Source organism: Danaus plexippus, chromosome 27 (genome assembly GCF_018135715.1).
Source record: "Danaus plexippus chromosome 27, MEX_DaPlex, whole genome shotgun sequence".
Classification (NCBI taxonomy): domain Eukaryota; kingdom Metazoa; phylum Arthropoda; class Insecta; order Lepidoptera; family Nymphalidae; genus Danaus; species Danaus plexippus.
Window position 1 is genome coordinate 640,012 of NC_083555.1, and position 21,043 is coordinate 661,054.

At 30.7% G+C, this 21,043-nt stretch overlaps 1 protein-coding gene across 4 annotated transcripts in view; it reads right to left on the bottom strand.

The window, feature by feature from the left end:
- Positions 1–21,043, bottom strand: part of LOC116775591 (heterogeneous nuclear ribonucleoprotein L) — a 178,808-nt gene that overhangs the window by 30,571 nt on the left and 127,194 nt on the right. For all 4 annotated transcript variants that reach the window (XM_061525026.1, XM_061525024.1, XM_061525028.1 and 1 more), the window contains exons 3-4: positions 11,428–11,515; positions 7,997–8,091 (exon numbers count right to left, since the gene is read on the bottom strand). In XM_061525026.1, coding sequence (XP_061381010.1) covers positions 7,997–8,091; positions 11,428–11,515 — 183 coding nt within the window. The remainder of the gene's footprint in view (positions 1–7,996; positions 8,092–11,427; positions 11,516–21,043) is intronic.

Genomic DNA, 21,043 nt, shown 5'->3' on the forward strand with positions numbered 1-21,043 from the left:
TAATATATATATGTACAACTCCTTAACATAATTAATAATTCTTGAGGAACTTTCTTTTGTAACGCGTCTTTAAAGTTTAAACATATAAAATTAGCTCGACTTATTAAAATAGAAAAGTGTTTCATATATTCAGATAAACAAAAAGATATCAATATTATAAAATTACTGAATCGTAATAATATAAAAGTATTGATTGTAACAATTATAAAATAATAAAAGTTAAATTTATACAGAAACAAATATCATGTTTAAGAATATGGGACGAGAAATAGGACGAGCGTTCAACAACTTGGATAGTGTAAAGACATTGATATTGAAGTAATGAAAATTATCGGAGTTAAGCTCGCTTTACTTTTTGATTATATTAAATTACACTGAGGATACCATAAAGCGTTTACTTTGTATGTAACATAATGAATAAATAAAATATATAAAAACATACTTTGACAAAAATATAATAGCCTCTAATAACATGATAATTAAGTTCTTAAAACATTAAAGCGACGTTGAGTTTAAAATTGACTTGAGAATGAAATAAAAAAGAGCAAGAAATATTTGAACCTCCTCAATGTATTCCAGTGATTTTAAAAAAGATTTTTTTAATTACATAATAATTTAGAATTAAATTTGAAAATATATGTACTCGGTATATCGTGATGTATTATGTGACATGCTATTAACTGTAAAACTTGTAATGGTGTAGTCAGAGACGGGTCGGTGATCAGAAAATATTAATAAGGGATGTGAATAAGGCCAGGAATTGAGTTGGATAATGGCTGAGAGCATTCATTACGACGGACTTTTGACACTCGGTCCTCTTCAAACAAACGACTTTTTAGTTAATCAAATATAACTTTTATAATGTACTGTTTATATTCAAAGTTACAGAATAAAATGAGTTGGATTTATATATTTGGTTAGTCTAGTTGAGATACCTATCTCTACAAAAAGTTCATAGGCTATATATTATATAACACATAAGTATTACATATAACGAGTACATAACATAAAATTATTTTTTTTGAATTTAAAAAGTTATATTTAATTAAATTCAAATAATATATCAATTTAATAGACATATACGTCTATGTAAATTTGACAGCGCGACAAGCTCATAGGGAGAATAAAGCGACCACAACATGTGATGGCAGAGACTTGTTTACACTACGGATGAAGTGTTAAAAGGAATTAGTTATAGAATATTGACAATTTGGTTAGGTAGAGAGAGGAGCTTGGACGGTGGAGGTGAGCGTTTAACGCGCGTTAGATAAGGACCCCTTAAACCTACACCTGGCTCGCAAGCCCCAGGCACTGTTGAAGCTCCTCTCCCTGCACCGCGATGGTCATATATTAATTAAATCGCTATATGATTGCAAACTAACCTTCACAATAGAAAATACACACTTTAAAATGGATAAAATTCCCTGCAATAAATTGATTACCAAAAATTCCAAACCCCAAGGGGCATGTCAGATGAGAGTCTGGACACTTTTTGTTAATACCGCAAATTCTGTGACCCAATTGGAGAGATGCATTAAAAAAACAACCAATGGAATTAACTAAAACTGTATAAAAAGATAAAAGAATGTATGAAACAGCTGTCGATGGAAGCTTGCGGTGGAACGGCTCGAGAAGTTTTTAGTGTATGTAATCAGTTTATGAGCTTAATTGATGTTCGTTTTAAAGTTATGTAAGTGCAAATTATATAGGGTGGCGTACAGAGGGTCGAGGAAAACTGCGAAACTTACTTATATGTTTATAATAAGAATTACTTATTAAACCTTATAACCTATACCTCAGACTACATGATTGTCTCGATGTTAGGATAACAATGCCATTCCATAGCTTGTGTGGTGTCAGGAATCTTCTGGGTCACACAGCTTGGTGTTTGTTCCGCGGAGTCAGCAACGTCACTCGTAATATGATACTTTATCCATACAACGGTGTTGCCCCGGCGATGTTCATTTATTTTTTAATAGGTCCCGCGAACGTAACACGCATAAAAATATTGATCTTTTCGCCCTCTATATGATTTCTTGACCACAACTGTCTATCATCTAATGGCTAGATAAAATACTTTACTAAAACTGTGCCGTAAAAGCTCACGCTCTATGGTATAAAAATCTTATAGAATTATTAAAAGAAACTTGTCGGTATGCAATAAAATTAATAACGAGTATTCGCGTGACGTATAACAATATTTTATACGAGTCTCAAAGAAATATGTAATTGCGCTTGTTGGTTTTTTGAATAACTGAATTATTCAAATTATAGTTATAAATTTTATTTTTCTGTTAAATTGCTTTTAAATCCAGTTGAGTTAAATCCAGTTGACTGCTTATTACACCCCGCTCGCATTTTAAATGCGAATTTTTTTGGAATGTATGTAAGTATGTTCGTTGCTCTTTCTAGCAAAAAGTACAGAATGGATTTTGTCCAAATTTCACAATGATATAGGTTATATATCATAATAGAACATAGTCTATAATTCCCGGAATTCTGTGTAGTTGTCGCTAAGAGTTAATTACCATATCTATTGTTTGAACACACATTATGTCTCTCTCAGCTGAAGTCCGATGTGAACGCGTAAAAGTTGCGGGCAAATACTAACGTATAATAAAACTAACTTAACATAGTCCTTCTTCGCTACCCTCTGTCTTGGAGTAAATATTAAGTTTTTCTGCTTCACAAACGTTACTATTATAGTAACTACTAGTACTATGGATACATGTTTATCATTCCAACGTCCCCAGTGTCACGTTTGGTAGTGACACTAGACAGTCACAGTCACGCTCGATGACCCGGGTCACGACATGATCGATGGGGAAACATGATAGCGGAAATGCAAACATACAGTGACAAACGTACATATATGTAGATATACATATATATATGAAAACCTAAACAGAAAGTATAAATAAAATAGTTTTGTAGCATATGTACTAAATTTCTTAGGTCCCCTAAATAAAACATATTTTTCTTTTAACCCATTAATTCTTTCGTGTACACTTCACTCGTGTTCCAACGGCACGCATCAAAGCATCACAGGCTGAACAACTTGCGGTTAGTTTTCAGTTTAATTGAATCTGTGAAGTTAAGCCGACTTCACAATATATTTAGATCGCCAACAGACATTACAGGATACGTATTATCCATTGAGAGTATTACAATTAATCGATTTTAAAAATATATAAATTGGTTTACCTCTGTACTGATTCCACACTCTTTAGTTTATAAAATGATCTTGTTATATTAAATCCGTATACATTATTATTTACCTCTCTTCATTTAATGTATATAAATACCTAAACTTCTTTGATATTTCCAGAGCAGAAGATGATAATAATTATCTTTTAATTATAACCTTTATAATTTCATCGAGCGCTATTTGATAGGTATAATTATTTTTTTTATCAATATATTTTTAAATTATATTTTACTTATAACAATCCCTAAATCATTAACGGACAGATAGACCGGTGAAGACGAAATATTAAATAAAAAACTTAATGAATTTATACATTAAACGTAACAAAACTTAATTTCACATTCAGCACAACACAATGGACGATTGAATGGAAATAAAAATGAATGAATTCAAAAACTCATATATCGTTGAGAACGTGAAACGTTAGTCGAAAACATTCGTCGGCGCTGTCAATACAGTGGCCCAATCAGTGCGGAGATTAAAACACTGACTACAATAAGAAAAGCACATCCGTGCATTCAACACATTAATCATCAATCGTATTCTATTCGTCATTAAGAATTTTAGCTGAAAATTTATCGATGGTATACAATTACGAAACGTCCAAAATAAAAGGATATGGTTACGTCAGATAATTCTATCGACTTCATTATGTCATGTGTCCTAGGCGAAACAAGAAATGACTTCAACGAGGACACTTTTTACGATTTAGATCAACTTGTAAATGAAAATGAAAATGACATTATTAATTTGAAGTATTATTTAAGAGAACAACGAGATCCAGAGTCAATAATATTTAGATCACCATAAATAGTTTTTTATAAGTTTATTTAAATTTCATTCTACTAATACCTTGAGAACGATTTCGTTTATATATTAATTAAAGCGAACCACTCGTAAGTGTTCGTCGTTCCTTTAAACAATCTGATTCAAAGTTCGCCATTAATAATCGTTAAATACGAGAGAGTCCAATGATTTATGAATCCAAAACTTCCGAACTGTCGGTGTTAAGTTGACGATAAACTCTTACTAATAATACGTGTTTTTTATTTGATTTTAAGAATCTGTATAGTCAAAGTCTCCTTAAATATACATTGTATGGAATATTTTCTCTATCTATATATGTATATGTATGTACATACGACCACTTTCCGTTGCACTAACAACCGTATTAGAGCCAGTGTTCCTGATCTTCGACTGTATTGTTAAATTTACTATAAAACACACTTGGTATTATAGTTTGAAAATAACAATATAAAGTTATCTAAGATGCGGGCCTGCGACAAAACTTTGACTGAAATAAAACATTTTTTTCTTAAATCGTGATATCATTATATGAGAACTTCAAAGACATGTTCTGTGGCTAAATTGATTGCCATAATTGTTGGGATAACATTGCCAATCATAACTCAAGAATTTTTGGACACACAAGCACAGGTCGACAGATAAATCAATTATAAATAGTCTCCCGAACAGCTCAAATAATGGTAAATCCAGTCGGCTGAACACGTGTTTAATAAAAGAAAAAAAATAAATAAAAAGATCTTGTAGAGATTATTATCGATAGAATTTTGAATGGAAATTAAAATCCAATATACATCAATAAATAACTTTAAAAAAGTATACAACCGTTCAAAATGACTTCAAAACGCTTTAGGCCTCTCGGTGTGATTGTTAAGACCGTTCCACATTCATTTTTAATGCATTCTTTTGCACTTCAACTGTATTTTTATTTAGCTTATAAAGTGATCGCTCCTTTGTGAACTAACCGTAGTTACGGTGGCTTGGTATTTCAGCGGTTACTTTTGTATATTTACAATATTTTATAAAAATTTAAAAGGTATTCCATGTTGAAGTACTCTTTAAAACATATCATGTCTTATTATAAGAATATATATATTTAAAAATACTGCATAGTAATATAATATAAAAGATATTAAGGTGGGTATAATATAAGTGAATATTTTAAATTACTTTCTTATCCAGGGAAACAATTTTAATATAAAATTATAGACATTTTCACGGTAAAGGCTTCAAATCAGTCTTAATGTTTGTGTTTTTTAATTTACATGTAAGTCAAGTTATTGTTTTACTTTAAAAACCATAAAATATACGAGCGGATAGGACACTCCTTATTATTAATGTGTATATTCATATTCTTAGTTATTATAATTCTATCATAATATTTCTCGCATTCGTACAAAACCTCTCACTGATAAATTATAATCTTTAGACATTTTTTTCATAATAAATTCAAATCTATAATAATTGATATCATGTTTTAATTTTTCTTTCTATGTAAATCACACTATATGTCAGTCATACTGTTGATTATGTATAAAATGAAATACAATTAGCACGTAAGATTTTGTTTACAATTAATGGTTGTAGTTGTTGTTTGTAATTGTAATAAACAAAGAAGAAACTATATATATATATAGTTTTTTCATCGTAGTGACCGCCTTGTTGCAGTTTTTAATATAATTTTAAAATTTCTTCAAACAACTAACGATACCTGATATTTTTTCTCACTTCTACTTACATATGTAATATTCTACATTAGAACCAATCTTAGATATATGAAGAAGCACATAATATTTCTTCATTTATAATGATTTTTTTTATAAATTAACAAACCTAACATTACGTAGGTCATAAACTAAATTCAATTAGTACTAACAACGAGCACCTCGGGGGCAATAACATTGTATCTATAGTGTCAATATAACCCTGGATGACCGATAGTTGATGACGCGAGAGGTCATCAGGTAGACATAAGAACCGCAATATTCAAAGTACTATATAATGTGACATTACCGGAACAATACGTAAAACTAGTAACAGCTTGTGACTTTCAACAATGTTATATCAATTATAGTACAATTTTAATTCAAGTCTTTGTATTCTAACGTAGCTAAGGCACATAAATATATCTTAAAGGCCCTCGACATAATACAACGTGAACCTGCTGTTGTTAAAAATTGTCAAGGACTTTCATTCTTTAAAATTTTGATTACAAAAAAAAGGGGTTTAAGATTTTCTCTGAGGGTCGTATGTATTTATATTTCTAGTTATTATACTCTTATATATCTAGTACTTTTTAAATATCGAAGTTGAACTTACAATAAATATAAAAGATTTCATGAAATAAGCTAAATCTGTACGATTTATAGGACAACTCGAGTCGTTGGAGTTCGACTTATTAAATCAATAAATTAATATTATTATTAATATAAAATAAACTAGGCTTAACTTCGCAGATTCAATTAAAAGGAAAACTATCGCAAGTCGTACTGTTCGCGATGCTTTGTAAGAAGTTAGAAGTTAGTAAAGTATTGATAAAGACCAAAAGTTTTAATTTTACTAAGATTAATACGCTTTATTAAATACCGGCCGATTATAGAGCTGTCATTATAATGTATAAACAATCAGTTCCTAAGCCTTATACTACACTATAAAAAATATATATCATACGAACATGTAGTTTTTGCAACATTTTCGTATAAAAAATAGTGAACATTCAAATCTGTATTTGATCTGATTTGAACACGAATTTGACGGGTTTGATGTGAACACGTATCTGTGAATGGTTTGATTGGTCTCAGACATCTCTTTGATGTCACCTGAATTCTGTTTGATTCAAACTCTTTGATTTAGCAGATTAACTCCGGCGCCAGATTCATGCTTCAAATATATTTCACAGGAATTAAATCTACAACAGCCGTCATAAACTGCTTTATGCTGAGGAGATTTGGCTAATTGTAAGACGACCTCATGATAGGCATAATTCAAAATTTCCAATACTAGAGATGTCTCATGTAACATACTATAATGGTCAAAGGTGGAACAAAGCTATCAAGATACATTTATATTGCATAATTTTTAAATAAAAATTAACTTCGTTTTTGTGATTTTGCTTAGAAAAAAATATAAGTTGACCTATAAACGATATGTATTCAAAAGAAACCATAAAAATATGTCGCTAATCGAGATGGCAATAAGAGAATGGCTGATATACAATGAACAGGATTTTGTTATGTGCAATAAATAATAACAGTAAAAATAATTTATTTAGATAACTAACAGAGTCTAGAAACAGCATAAATGTTACCATAATTCGTTTAGTCATTTCATATTTTTTTCATGTTGGGAGAGAGAATTTTCACTTTCCTCCGACCGAACAGTGAAGTCGGGGGCGTTCGGAACTACTTCGTAAATCCCTACAGTTATGCTTATCGCTTTAGCAGAATACCACGGTTTCGCTTGCCTTTTAAACCGTGACAATTAATTCTTCTAATTTAGTCTTTCCAAAAGTGGGCGATAATGTCCTCTTTATAGTCGCAGCACGCCCAAAGGGGGGCGGTGAGAGGCCCAGAAAAAATGAGGGCGCAAATATAGCTCACAATAGTTAATTAATTTAATCTTAATTTTTAGTGGTTTTCAGTAGGTGAAAAAATAGAGGCGCAAAAGAATAATTTATTCTCGAAATGGGAAGTAGAAGAAGTTCGGAAACCTCTGATTTAGTTGAATCATCCAAAATAACAATATTATCTCAAATGACTAACGAACTAATCTAGATTTAACGGAGAACATATATTATATATTAGGATATAATATAATCCACGAAGAAGAAATAAAAAAAAAACAAAACAGTAAAGAAATCAAGATAGATAAAATATTGCATAGGTTATGGTATATTTATAATTGTCAGCTCAGAACATGAGGTTAAATTTTTTCATTGTCTTATAATAAATAGGAATATAGTAATTTATCGTGTTATATACATACCTTGGCAAATTCAATCTTGAGTGTACAGCATCCAGAGTATATGTCGCAGCCGTGTAGCGCCTCCTTGGCTCTCGTCGCCGAGTCGATGCTCTCAAATGTACGGGATAGTTAAGGAACAACATTATAACATTGAAAATTTGTTTTGAAATAAACCAATAGATAAAAAATAGTTTCAAGAAGTAAAGTTGGTTTTGGTATAAAATGTAAATTTATATATTTTTTGGCAAATAATGTAAAGTAAGCAACACGTTTTCGATGTAGAGGAACTTATTTCATAAAACACATTTCAAAACTTTTCCTATAAATTGAAATCACAAGAATATGCAATTCAAATTCTAATAGTTAAGACATCGGAACAGTGGACGGCCTCTCGTTTCAGTTATATTAAGGAAGTGTTCACATTACGGTGCACTATGAATGTTATATTTTATACAAGTATATTCTATGATATTATGAAAGTTCATGATTGTATGATTAGAGTACATGTAAAGTTTTTATAACATTCATACAGAAAATATCAATAGATAAAAATCGCCTATCGCTATTTCCGTTGAGTGACCGCTACCTTAAGTCGCAGACGCGTCCTTAATTTCGGCAACTCTGACCGTATTCAAACAAAACTTTCCTTTAAAATAATTACGATGAAACTTCTGAGGCTCTTTGTAACAAATTTCTGAATAAACATTTAAAAAACAATCTTTAAGTGAATTAAACACTTTAAAATGAATGAATCGAGTCAAACGAAGATGTATTCTACTGACAAACATTTTAATGTATCGCTCAGTAATTTTTCATACAAAAAACAAGAGAATAAAAAATAAATCAGAACACTATGAAGTAATCCGAGTGATAAATCATTAGGAACAGAGACGATTTAAATCGTAACACGACAAAAAATATAAAACTATTTCACGTTACAGATGAATCGTGTGCTGAAAACACGTGGCGGCGAGGAATGTGTGAGCGCGGTTACAGGAATGACGGAATTAATATTATTTATGTACATATAAACATATATAAAATAAACAATTATCACTTATTTAAAATTCACATAATAAAAATAATTTATTAGTAGTAGATAATATCAATAAAATAAATTTGATTATTTCATTATATTCTTTAACCAAGTGCGATTTTAATGGAATTTAATAAGAATTCTGTCAAATGCACGATAGCGATATTTAATCTAATCTAATATAATATTAGGAACCAGAGCCGTGTTATGTATGTAGTGTGTGTGTGTGTGTGTGTGTGTGTGTGTGTGTGTGTGTGTGTGTGTGTGTGTGTGTGTGTGTGTGTGTGTGTGTGTGTACGTGTGTTACAGTCTATATCGGCATCAAGGTCAACTGTCATCGACCCCCGAAACGAACAAAGCTCCTGAATGAATACATCTGTAACGATTTGTCCAATCAAATCTGTACAACACGTGCCCGTCTGTTCCTGTTACATTTTAAATATATTTTTCTGTATACTCTATATTTATTTCATTGATACAGCGAGTGTTGTATCGTTATTACTTTGTTTTCATTGCGGTCATTTTTATATGTATATCTGATGTATATTATACTACTACTTTATTTTGTGTTTGTATTTTTGAGTTGAGACCAATTTTCATATTTTTATCATTCTGTCAATATACAGATTTTTACTAGCATTATTTTTTAAGCCTCTAGATATCTGTCCATTTGATTGTAATTTATTCCAATTCTTAATATTTCCGATCGAAGCTAATCATTAACGAGAAAACTATAGAGTGACGGCGACTGTCAAAATAGTTTGTTTGAAACTATGATTAATTTTACAAAATATATATTTTTAAATGAATGTGAATTTATAGCCGATCTTTTATTTAATATACATATCATACTGCGAATATTTCGCACTGAGTTAAAGCGAATGTAGCAAACGTGTGTTATTGAGTTTAAAAGTATTAAAGCAACTTGTGTAGGAACATACATACATACATACAGGCGAATAAATCTATCAATACACGTTAAAACGTACAGATGACACCAGATTCATCGACTAGTGCAATAAACTCTCCATCTTATTTTACACATACTCAAAACTATAAAAAAGTAGCTATTTTTAAATCTTTTTCGCTCCAGTTAAAACGCAAACAAAATATTCTAAAACTACCCACTTGTCGTTAAAATCGTTGGACGTTTACGGCCGCAATAAAATAATGTAACATTTTAATACAAACGGAACTTTATCTTTACATTCATAAAGTTCATATTCCTGTAACAAATGTAATTAATATATACATATAAAGATTGACAAGCGTTAACACAGTAAAGATATAATATACATATTTGATTTATAATATAGATAATTGAATTAAATCTATTCATATCAAATATTTATCGTAATCCGTTTACAAAGAGACGCAGCAATAACCACCTGTTGTTTAACATTGTGATATAAAAAATACATCTTCTTATGGATTCAGTAAAATATCAACATTAATATAAAACGTATAGAACACATTTTCCTTTAGATAATTGTGAATTTTCCTAATACATTTAAATAAAAACTTCCATTAGACATTAAGGATTGTTTATTTATGTGCCATTTATACTGTTAACGAGGTGGCATGTTGCGGTGTTATAAAGTGATGGTCTCAGTTGTGGCGATTTAATAAAATAAGATTTATCGCGGGTACAGATGAAAACTTAGAAGATGTGTGTTAAGATGTTGTGAAGCGTCGTGTGTGTTCTCAAGGTACCGGCTCTCGATAAATAAATTCTACAGATATTTGATGGTAGACCCGAGCTGTGGTTAGTTACTACAGCTCGAACATGGACTGGCTCGAACGGGGAAGTACCACCTGCTCACAGAAGATCGGCGTGAAGTAGTCTTAAATGGCCGCGTTTCGTCAGATGAGTGATAACCGGTTGCCTTTTCCCTATTCCCACCCTTTCCCTATTCCCACCCAACAACCTACTTCCCTAACAACCAAAGTTGGCAACGCATCCGCAACATCTCTTATGTTGCAGATGTCCATGGGCGACGGTGCCTACTGCCCATCACATAGGGTGTCTGCTCGTTTGCCACATTTTTGTGCTGCCTCATAAAAAAAAATTTTTTAGTTTTTCTAAATCAGCGACGCTAAAACTAAGACCGTAGATATAAGAAGTGTTAAAAAGTATACAACTAGTTTTATGATTCACAACATCCCACAGAAGAGGTTCAGATAAAACTATTTAGGTGGGATGAATGAGACGAGGAAGGTGTTTACAAACATATACACGTACACGTTGAGCACAAAGCCAACTGTTGTCAAATAGCTGTTAGCTTTTATGAAATTTGGGACGAAATTTTGAACCAACTTAAAGTATATATGTGTATTTTACTTTGTACTATACAATAACGTAACTAGTATTAAATAAGCTTTCGATATACCGACAATGTAATCTATTTAAAAGGATATTCAACCATCGCCTGTACTCCATTCTTCTTGAAGACCACGATCCTCTGAACCTGTCCGTGAGGTGAGCTGATAGTGTGTATGACATCCTGGAACAAGGAATTAATATTAATATATGAGAAAAATAATGTTGTTCACACAGAAACAGCGTTCCTAATGTAACCACAGGGTATTTAGGATTGAAATTGAAAAAGATATAGTTAGTTCATTTCAATAGAATTTGGGAATCTTGTAAACTAAGCAATTGACCACGATTACTCCGTTCTTCCGTACAATTGAATGTAAGTCCTGATAATAATCACATCTCAATAAACCCACCACTGTTTTTAACAATCTTTTCATCATCAAAAAACTGTGTATGTATGTTTATTTTATAAAATAATTTTAAACAAGAAAATTTATTGCGTTTGTCAAATTGACATGATCATTTTTTACTCATCAAAGAGATAAATATATAATGAATTAGTATTTGTCCACGACTTCGTCTGCGTTACTTTCAAAATGAGAAATGTATAGCTGACCGGTCGAACTCTGTTCCTCCCTAAGGCAGTAAATAAGAAGATTTTTGATTTTTCAATTTATTATATTTTTCGATTGTATGAAAAGTATCCTATGTCCTTTACCTGCTTCTAAATTAAATTTCCACCTATTTTCAACATAATCCGTAAAGCCGATCTTGAGTTATAAATAGTGTAACTAACGCGACTTTCTTTTATATATAACGATATCTATAATCATCATTATTTGAACTTTCACCAACTCACAAATATTTAAAAGATCTGATTATACCAAGACTATAGTTTTTTATTGTTTATGTTTAATGAACAGGCTGTGATGAAAATCAGCTAGAACTGATAGTAAAATTGCATTTTTTTCTGATATTTAGCCGGCGGAACTAAATATAGATATCGCCAAAAAGTAAAAATCCTTTCGTGACGACGCGAGTATTGACCGCTATCCAAGAGTACCTTACAACCCACCAGCAAATACTTAGCAGTTCCATCTGCCCCCCCCCCCACACAGAAAGAGCAAGTTTTTTCGCTACTTTACCCCTTCTTACTAAATTACTCTGATCTGGGAGAGTCAGTTGGAAGGCATTGCGACCAATCATTAATTAGAGTGCGCCATTTTAGTGCTATTGGGAAGCAAAAATCTACTATTTGTGACCGCTCGTTCTGCATTTCTAAACACATTAAAAAAGCTCACTAATAAATAAAATATATATAAGTATTTATTATAATAAATTAAAGTTTTTCCGTATAAATATTTTAATATAACAATTAAGATTAAAGTATCTTTCACATCACTAGGGGCATAGACAAGTCTCTGTCAATATCAGCTGATCACGTTTGTTTACAAGATTGTACATTTCTACTGAAATGAACTATGCATTACTTCTACAGAGGAAGTATAATGTAGACAACTTTAACAGAGTATTATAACACTTTGGTATTAAATTAAATCACATTTATAAAAAAAAAAAACAACATTTTTCACTTCTGTTATTTTTTACTATATTTCGTGATTTTTGTCTATTTCTTTTTCACTTCGTATAACATTTCCTCTACTACAGATTGCATTGTAACATATTTATGCACTTTATTACCTTTGTCTATACAGTTCCGATACTACAGCGGAACTGACATTAAAACAGAGCAAGTTCAAATCCAGCATCCTGACCAAGTTTGTCTCAGTTAACTATCTCAACTACATTTAGTTATAAATCGTATTGTAGTCATAGCCTCACAGTTTAACAACGCTTCATTTAATATCTACTCTAAACCGTGAAACGTAATTCAGCCTCAATTTCATATAATTTTTATATAGAATATTGTATTTTTCCGTCCTATTTAATCCATAAAGCATCTAAGACTATTTAAAATTGCTAAAAATTACGAAAACAGTTTCCTTTACTGATTCTGAGAGACAGTTTATTTTCTAAAACATAATTCTCACAGCAATTACTTAGGAATTAAAAGGAAAATTAATCTCTATATTAAAATATCTAAAACTAAAATCACTAAGCGAATCTTACCGAAGGCGGTGCTGGTTGGACATTAAACGGAAATTAGTCATAGCATCTTAAATACCAATTAAGAACAGCATTCTCCTCACATTATTTACTAAGTCACCAGTGAGATGCTCTTAGACTGCCAGCCATTATGACCTCCCTAACTGAACAACTTCCAAATTGTTTTAGGTCACGAAAATCTTCAAAGTTTAACTTTAACTGTCATGGACATCCAAGTTCATGAAAGCAGATTTATACCAGGACTAGTGAATAATTTAGTGGATGGAAATATAATTAAAAAATCACAATAATAGATTCATCAATTCTGATGCAACTTTCTAGTTGTAAAGTTTAGACAACAGAATAACGTGTAAGGCATCATTTATCAAATAAGTTTAGTTTCACGACGAAGGCTGTGTTCTGTATGTAGTCACGTGACACAGTCTATTATAGCGTTGACATTTGATTACCATGCCCTCCATATTTAACCATTTATTTCTCGGATTCCAATCCAAAAGTCCACGCGGGTGAAGTTCAGAGCAAACTCTAATCTACTATATTTGTATTCGACATTTTACCGTTCGGTCGATTTTAACATTTTATTTTCTCCGTGGATGCGACTCGATTGTTTTTTTTTTATCCGAGATAGCACGGTTATGACGTTTCGATGAAATAGCCACAAGTAATGAGTCCTTACCATTTTTATATTTACAGGTTACATTTTAAACAAACAAGAAATGTTTAAATTTTCAACACATAAAAAATGATTTAGGCTCGCCGAATACAAACAGCTGTTTTCATTATATACCTTGAATTTAATGTAACATACGCTACACCCGGTCTAAATTGAACACGTGACGTCATCTAACGGACCATCCGAACAAACGAGTCGGTTATCCGGTTCGAACCGGTTACAAGCCAGTTCAAACTAGATTGCACTGGTAATACGACGGTAATAGTTGTAAGACATAACTAAGTAATTGTATTGTTCTAGCTTCGTTTTGTTATTAGATAGTAGGAATTACTGCAGTCATAAACTGAATTCGTTCCTATTTTAGATTAGATTGCTCTTTTTAAATCGGGAAATATTCCCTGATATTCTATTGTTACGGAACCCGAGTTTTCTTAACTTTTATGAACACTATAATTATAAAGTTTTTACGTTATTGGTTATAGTTGAGGTCTGTGTAGATTGTATAAGTATCGATATTGGAAGCAATAATTTCAATTGAATCCAACAATAATAGTTTTTGTTAAACTTAAAACAATATCGATTCTAGTAAAAAGCGTATTGAGAACTGGATCATAGCAAAACGATAGAAAAAATATCCACCATTGTAATGACAACGGGGACATGTTTTTTACTAACCATATTGTGTAAATGACTGGAACGACTTTAGAAACATTGCTCTCGCTTTATTTCATCTGGCGTATATATTTTTCAGTTGATATATTTTCTTTATCATTGAATGCTAACAATAAATTCACTATAAGAATTTATATCTGATTAATATTGGCGTAATTAGCATTGTACTACGAGAACGGTCCAAAGTTTTAGTTGGCCTAACATAAAGGTTTTTGTTACTCTCATATCCGAACATTTTCAGCCTTTAATTCCCATATCGAATTTGATATCACAAGTTAATATATATATTTTTTACTAACATAACTACTCGACATGAAAGTTGAAACACTCAACAGTACTTAAAACATAAAACACACGCATACTTTTGATTTTAATAAAAACTCGATCTATGAAACGATTTTGTCGGTAGACAACATATTTTTAAAGTTACGTAATATTGAAATTTAATATCTAACTTATATATAATTAATACATCGATGAATACACCAATTCTATCTCCAATAATGTGGCTTCTGGTTAGCAGTTACAAATTCAAATGCATTCCAAATTTAGCATCGCGTATTTAAGTTTTATTTAGAAATCAATTAATCATTTGTTTTCACAGCAGTTTCTCATGCGATATATATTTTTAAAAACAACGGAGGACTTAAAATATCGGATGATTACTAGATCGTTACCTGAAAAACCGAAAGAATCAAAAGATGTCTGATGAAGCTACTGTAAAAGAAAAACATTATAACTTTCTGCTTAAATAGGTTTAGTTTTGAGATCGCTGCCTCCAAAACAAACCAGTTGAAACTAGCGAAGAGCCAAATTAAAAATGATGATTTAAAGGGAATTTAAATGAATCCATCGCAGACCAAGTTATTGCTCGCTTCTGTTTGAGTATCAAAACGTTGCACTTGAAACAAAATGGAAAAAGTTAAAAAAAAAACCCCACTCACAGAAATCTTAACTTTATGTATTGAGTCTAAAACACGTGTAGTAAGTAGTACGACATTAATCAACCCTGACAATAGAGAGGCCATTTTAGTTGCACAAATAGAGTGAGATAATGGAAGGCTCTCATCGCAAAGATTGAGTGGAGGAGCACTAGCGATATCTTGTCCTGATAACTCTGAACAAGTTATGTATAACCCGTTAAAGATCTGAGGTTGACCACAGGTTGGACGCACATCTGTACTAGTAACGTTTTTAAAATATATTGTTGAATATATCATACCAAACAAGGAGTTGTTAATTTCTTGGTGTAAAAAATAACCACTTTTTTTCTGTATTCTGGAACACGAAGAGGATTACGGATCTCGAAACATGTTTTAGTTATCAACACAATTTATTAAATATGCAAATAGCTTACACAATATTTGTATAAAACCGATTTATCAAAATTATACATTTTTAATAGAAATATTATTTATTTTTAACAAATGATACGTTTATTACACATGTAATAAAAAGCAAATAACAAACAAAATAAATACTTAAGCCGATTTACCCAACTCGGACGATAAGCCAATTCTGTCTAAAATAACCAAAATAAAGTATAGTACGTTTACGACAAGTTCGCAGCGTCCACTACATACGAAGCGTTTGCCGTATCGCATTCAATAAACGACTTTAATCCTGTTAGGTGGAAAGATTTATGAATGAAAAACTAGTAACGCTCCGTTAGTAGTATGGCGATCCCAACTTATGGTAAGCCTAACTCACATTCCGTTTATTTTCAAATGAAAATCCCAAACTAATTGATGTAACTATGACCTCAACTTCCTAGAATCAATATTTAAATTAGCAACACTCACATAATGTACTATTGATATAACCGTCTGCTATTTGTAATCTAACTGACTAACTTACTGCACTTAATTGACTGACTAAGTTATGCTGGCGTTTGAAATCTTTAGTGTATTCGGTTAAGCGCTGAAACTATGCTTTATTGGGTTGGATATAGGTACTTTGTATAAATAATATTTGACGTAGTATTGTAGTATATATGTAGTTACATATTATAGTGATATGTTATTTATATTTTGACGTTAGATTCTTTTCATAATTTATATAAGACAATATAAGGTACATTTTGCATAACCAGTACATTTTTTAATGAGGTATTTCTAACAAAATTTTATTTTTTTTGTTTATTTTAAGTTATTTTTAAAGAATATTTAGTATTAGTGAAATGTGTTTATATGAATCACATTTTCAATAATTCATTTACTTTTTTAAGTAAACATTATACTGTTTATAATAAAAATTTTATTTGTTAAGGGAGAAAGAGGACATTGCCCAAGTTATATAGAATAAATGTGTTTTAAAAAGTACTATTTTGCCCGCAGCTTTGTCTGTCTGGATGTTTGTATTAGGCTCGGGGAGAAATAAAAGAGTTTTAAAATTATAAAGATATTTGAACCGTCAGCGACTTCTGCAGTCACGTAACTTTATACACAATACAACTATCATATCACAACAGTGCGAAAACAAGACGGAATTTAGGCATAAACTATAAACTACATCTCATTCTGAATTGTAAGATACATTTCGGAAAAAAAATATCTAAATTCGGTAAGAAGTTTAGAGAGAAGGAAAAAATCCATACAACCTCACAAACTTTCGGATATAAATATATAAGATGTAAGACTATGTTCTAGATTTAGAGAAAAAGCCTTAAAACCTGGGAGTTGGAAACACTAGACTTCATCTCGGTTCAAACATCTTGTAAATCATATTTATTATACTTTGATATAATTTAGGAATCAGTTAGCACCCCTTTCTAACTCGAGAAGTCTGTTTTGCTTAGGAACTGTCGGTTAATAATTTAATCCAAACTAAAAGTGTAAAAATTAAGAAAGCCATAATTTTCTTTTACTGTTACACTATCAATGAGTATTATTTGCGGTCGTATCTTGTCACTTTGAACATATTTTTATATAAAATCCGTCTTACATATTAATATGTTAGCATTCTAAATCATAGAAGAGTAAATAAAATAAATAAAAAGAGAAATCAATCAAAGCGATTGAATATTAAATAAACGGAAGTATTTCAATCTTGTTTGATTTTGGGGAAATTAGAAAAGAAAATACAAATTGGCTAAAATAAATATAAACAAGTCGTGTACATCTAAGACGCTATGAGATCAAAGAACACAGACAGAGGACTTGGCGTACGGACGGACTAAACATAGTGGGATAACTTTTTAATATATATTATAGCATAAAAAATATTTAAATACTAGAAAATAAAATATTAGAATTTTTACAAGCTGGATACGAACTTGCGATCTACGTGACAACGCATTTCAGTCGTCCTGTCTGTGTTTATTACTCCACATATATATTCTGTATTTAATATATAAAATATTAAAAATAATATACAACGGTACATTTAAATTTTTATTGTAGTTATAAAAATTAATATATATTAATAATATTTATTTGCTGACTGTACATTTATTAGGAGCCCGCGAACAGCTACACTGCCAAAAATTTCGAATCGACAAATTACACTTTAATCTCGGGTTGTAATTAAAATGTTTAGCGTGTCATTCTGTGTCACACTGAATAGATTTTTTCCTGTAGTTTTATATCTCTGACATTATTCTAAGTCTAAATTGAATATTTCATATCTACGTACATATGTTGTGTTTAAAATTTTTCATTCATAAATTTTATGAATGAAACTTGTGATAAGCGTACAGTGTGTGTTAGTATGTGGAAACTCAAATCTACTAAACAAATTTTTCTAATATAAGTATATATATTGGTATATATAGAGAGCATTATAACTTTATATGTCCTAAAATTTCTTATAGGGTACTATGGTTGGTAGCTTGGCCATACTTCTTATTAAATTAAAAGCTTTGAAATTCAATTGACCAGATTTAAATTCCTAATGTAAAATTAATCTCGATATTATTATCAATTTATACGTTTTAAATCGCCAATCCGACTTGAGCAAGCGTGGTTAATGCTCTAATCTTCTTTATGTGTGAAGAGGCCTTTGCCCAGCAGTGTCTCCGATAGGCTGATGATGATTATTATTAGTATCCATACAAAATTATGTGTGTATGTTTGTGGCTGACTAGTGTATAGACTAGCAAACAAATGTTAAGTTAATAGAAAAATAATAATTATTACATTTCAAATAGAATTTATAATGAAGACTGCAGCGGCGATATAACGCATAAAAACGTAAAAGATTTCAAATTTATTACTTATATAAGAACCAATTATAAACTCAGACAAATAACGTATTTATTTAATCCGCAAACAAATCCTACACAATAACAGTAAAGTCCACTTAATGTGAAATATTCCAAGTATCTAAGGCATGTTCTCCGTCGGCCTTTCTCCTCCCCGTTAATAATTCAAGGAAATTCGGTCCGTACTTTTCAATTTACTTGAATTTTTTAACAAACGAAAATGAAAACTCGACTAACACTAAATGTTACATCAGAAGCTCAAAATGGGATTTATGATGTTGCTAAGATTACTTGTTATTGTTATTCATTATAACTTACAAGATTTGCCCTACGGCTCTGTGTTCTGATTTTTTAAAATATATTTTTTTAAATTTCAAAATTTATTTTATTTTATTGGAGTTGTACTGCAATTCCTTTTATTGTTAAAATTTGAACAATAAAGAAATTTTTAATAAAAAAAAACAAAATTAAGTATGAAAATATATTGAAAGTTTTTGAATGAAACGCTTTGCAGGTATGAAAAGTATAAATGATTACGTCGTTGTGAACCGATGGCAGAGATATTACTGTAAGTATATATAATATTTGAGAAACATTTAGTAACTTGCTACAAACAGAAAATTATTTAAACGTAACAAGGGAAAACATGATTAGTTCATTGTAATAAAAAAACAATAAACAAAGCTTGTCTAATAAAATGCAAGAAAACGGAAATACACTCCCGCTGTATGGAACTAACAGCTTTAATGAAACACAAATGTCGACGCTGCATTACAGCGAGCTGTTCCCCGGTAGATAAATTAAAACATGAAAATGATTCGGTCACTACATCACCGGCTGGATCAAATAAACTTCCCCTTTTTTAATACGTTAACGTGTTCAACGATGCCGGCGAATGGTTAAATTTTAAACTTTGAAATGCACAAGGACATTAAATTAATTAATTACGGCACGGAATGAGCTCCACGTCGGTTAACGTTCGATATTAATCGTATTATGATTGAGCATATTGAATTTTTATTATTATACTCATTTGTGATACAATATAATATTAAAATCTAATTTAAAACTAAACCTTCCAAATTAACTTTGTTTTTATTTAACAATATTCGTCTAGTACTTCTTGTATAACCGCATCTTAAAATGTATTTTTTCAAGCTTCTTGACTATTGCCACTGCAAGTATTTCTTTAAAAAATTCTCTATTTTAGAGAAATGAAATAAATTAGGAATTACAAAACAGTAAAAATAGTCTTCAAAATTTTAAGATGTTTTCGGTTAAGTCCTAATATCGAAAAAACTTTTCATCGAGAAGGTAAACTAACCTTTTTTTCTCGCCACAAATAAAATTTCATAAAATATAAATTTTTAATATAAAAATTATCTACTTTATTACTTTTTAGGCTTGAAAAATTCCCTAAGTATTTGAAAGTAATACTTTAATACTCAATACACATATTATTTTTATAAAATAAACATAGTTTAAGAAGCAATCAGTATGTTGTTATAGAAGACGCGGACGTCATTGTTGGAATAGAACGAGGAACGAATATGGGAGCGGTCCCTGGGGCGGCTCGTGGAGTCTAACAGAGAAAAACTTAAACATTTCACATCTTATGATACTATACTGTGAGTTTAGGTTGCGCTTTACCTAAAATTAATTAATGTTAACTTAGAATTAAAAATTTATTTATTTCAATTGTATTTGGCAATCGGAGCCATAATAAATAGGTCTAAAATACAAAGTAGGATTATCAATCAAAACTTTTTCGAGCGTGTGACTTGGTTACAGATAAAATGAAACGTTTCAATAATATAGATATTTTTATTAAATAACGATAATATGTACGTTGTATTATAAATTACCAATTAAATTTCTCAATTAAGTCTACTTTGAGATCAAAGAGGGATTATTATATAAATAACGTAATAGTCATATGGGGAGAATTCAAATACGAACGAGTGCAATTAGAAGAACATTTTACATGTAGCAAATTTTGCGTCAAGAAAAACAACGATTCTTAAAAATAAACAAACTCC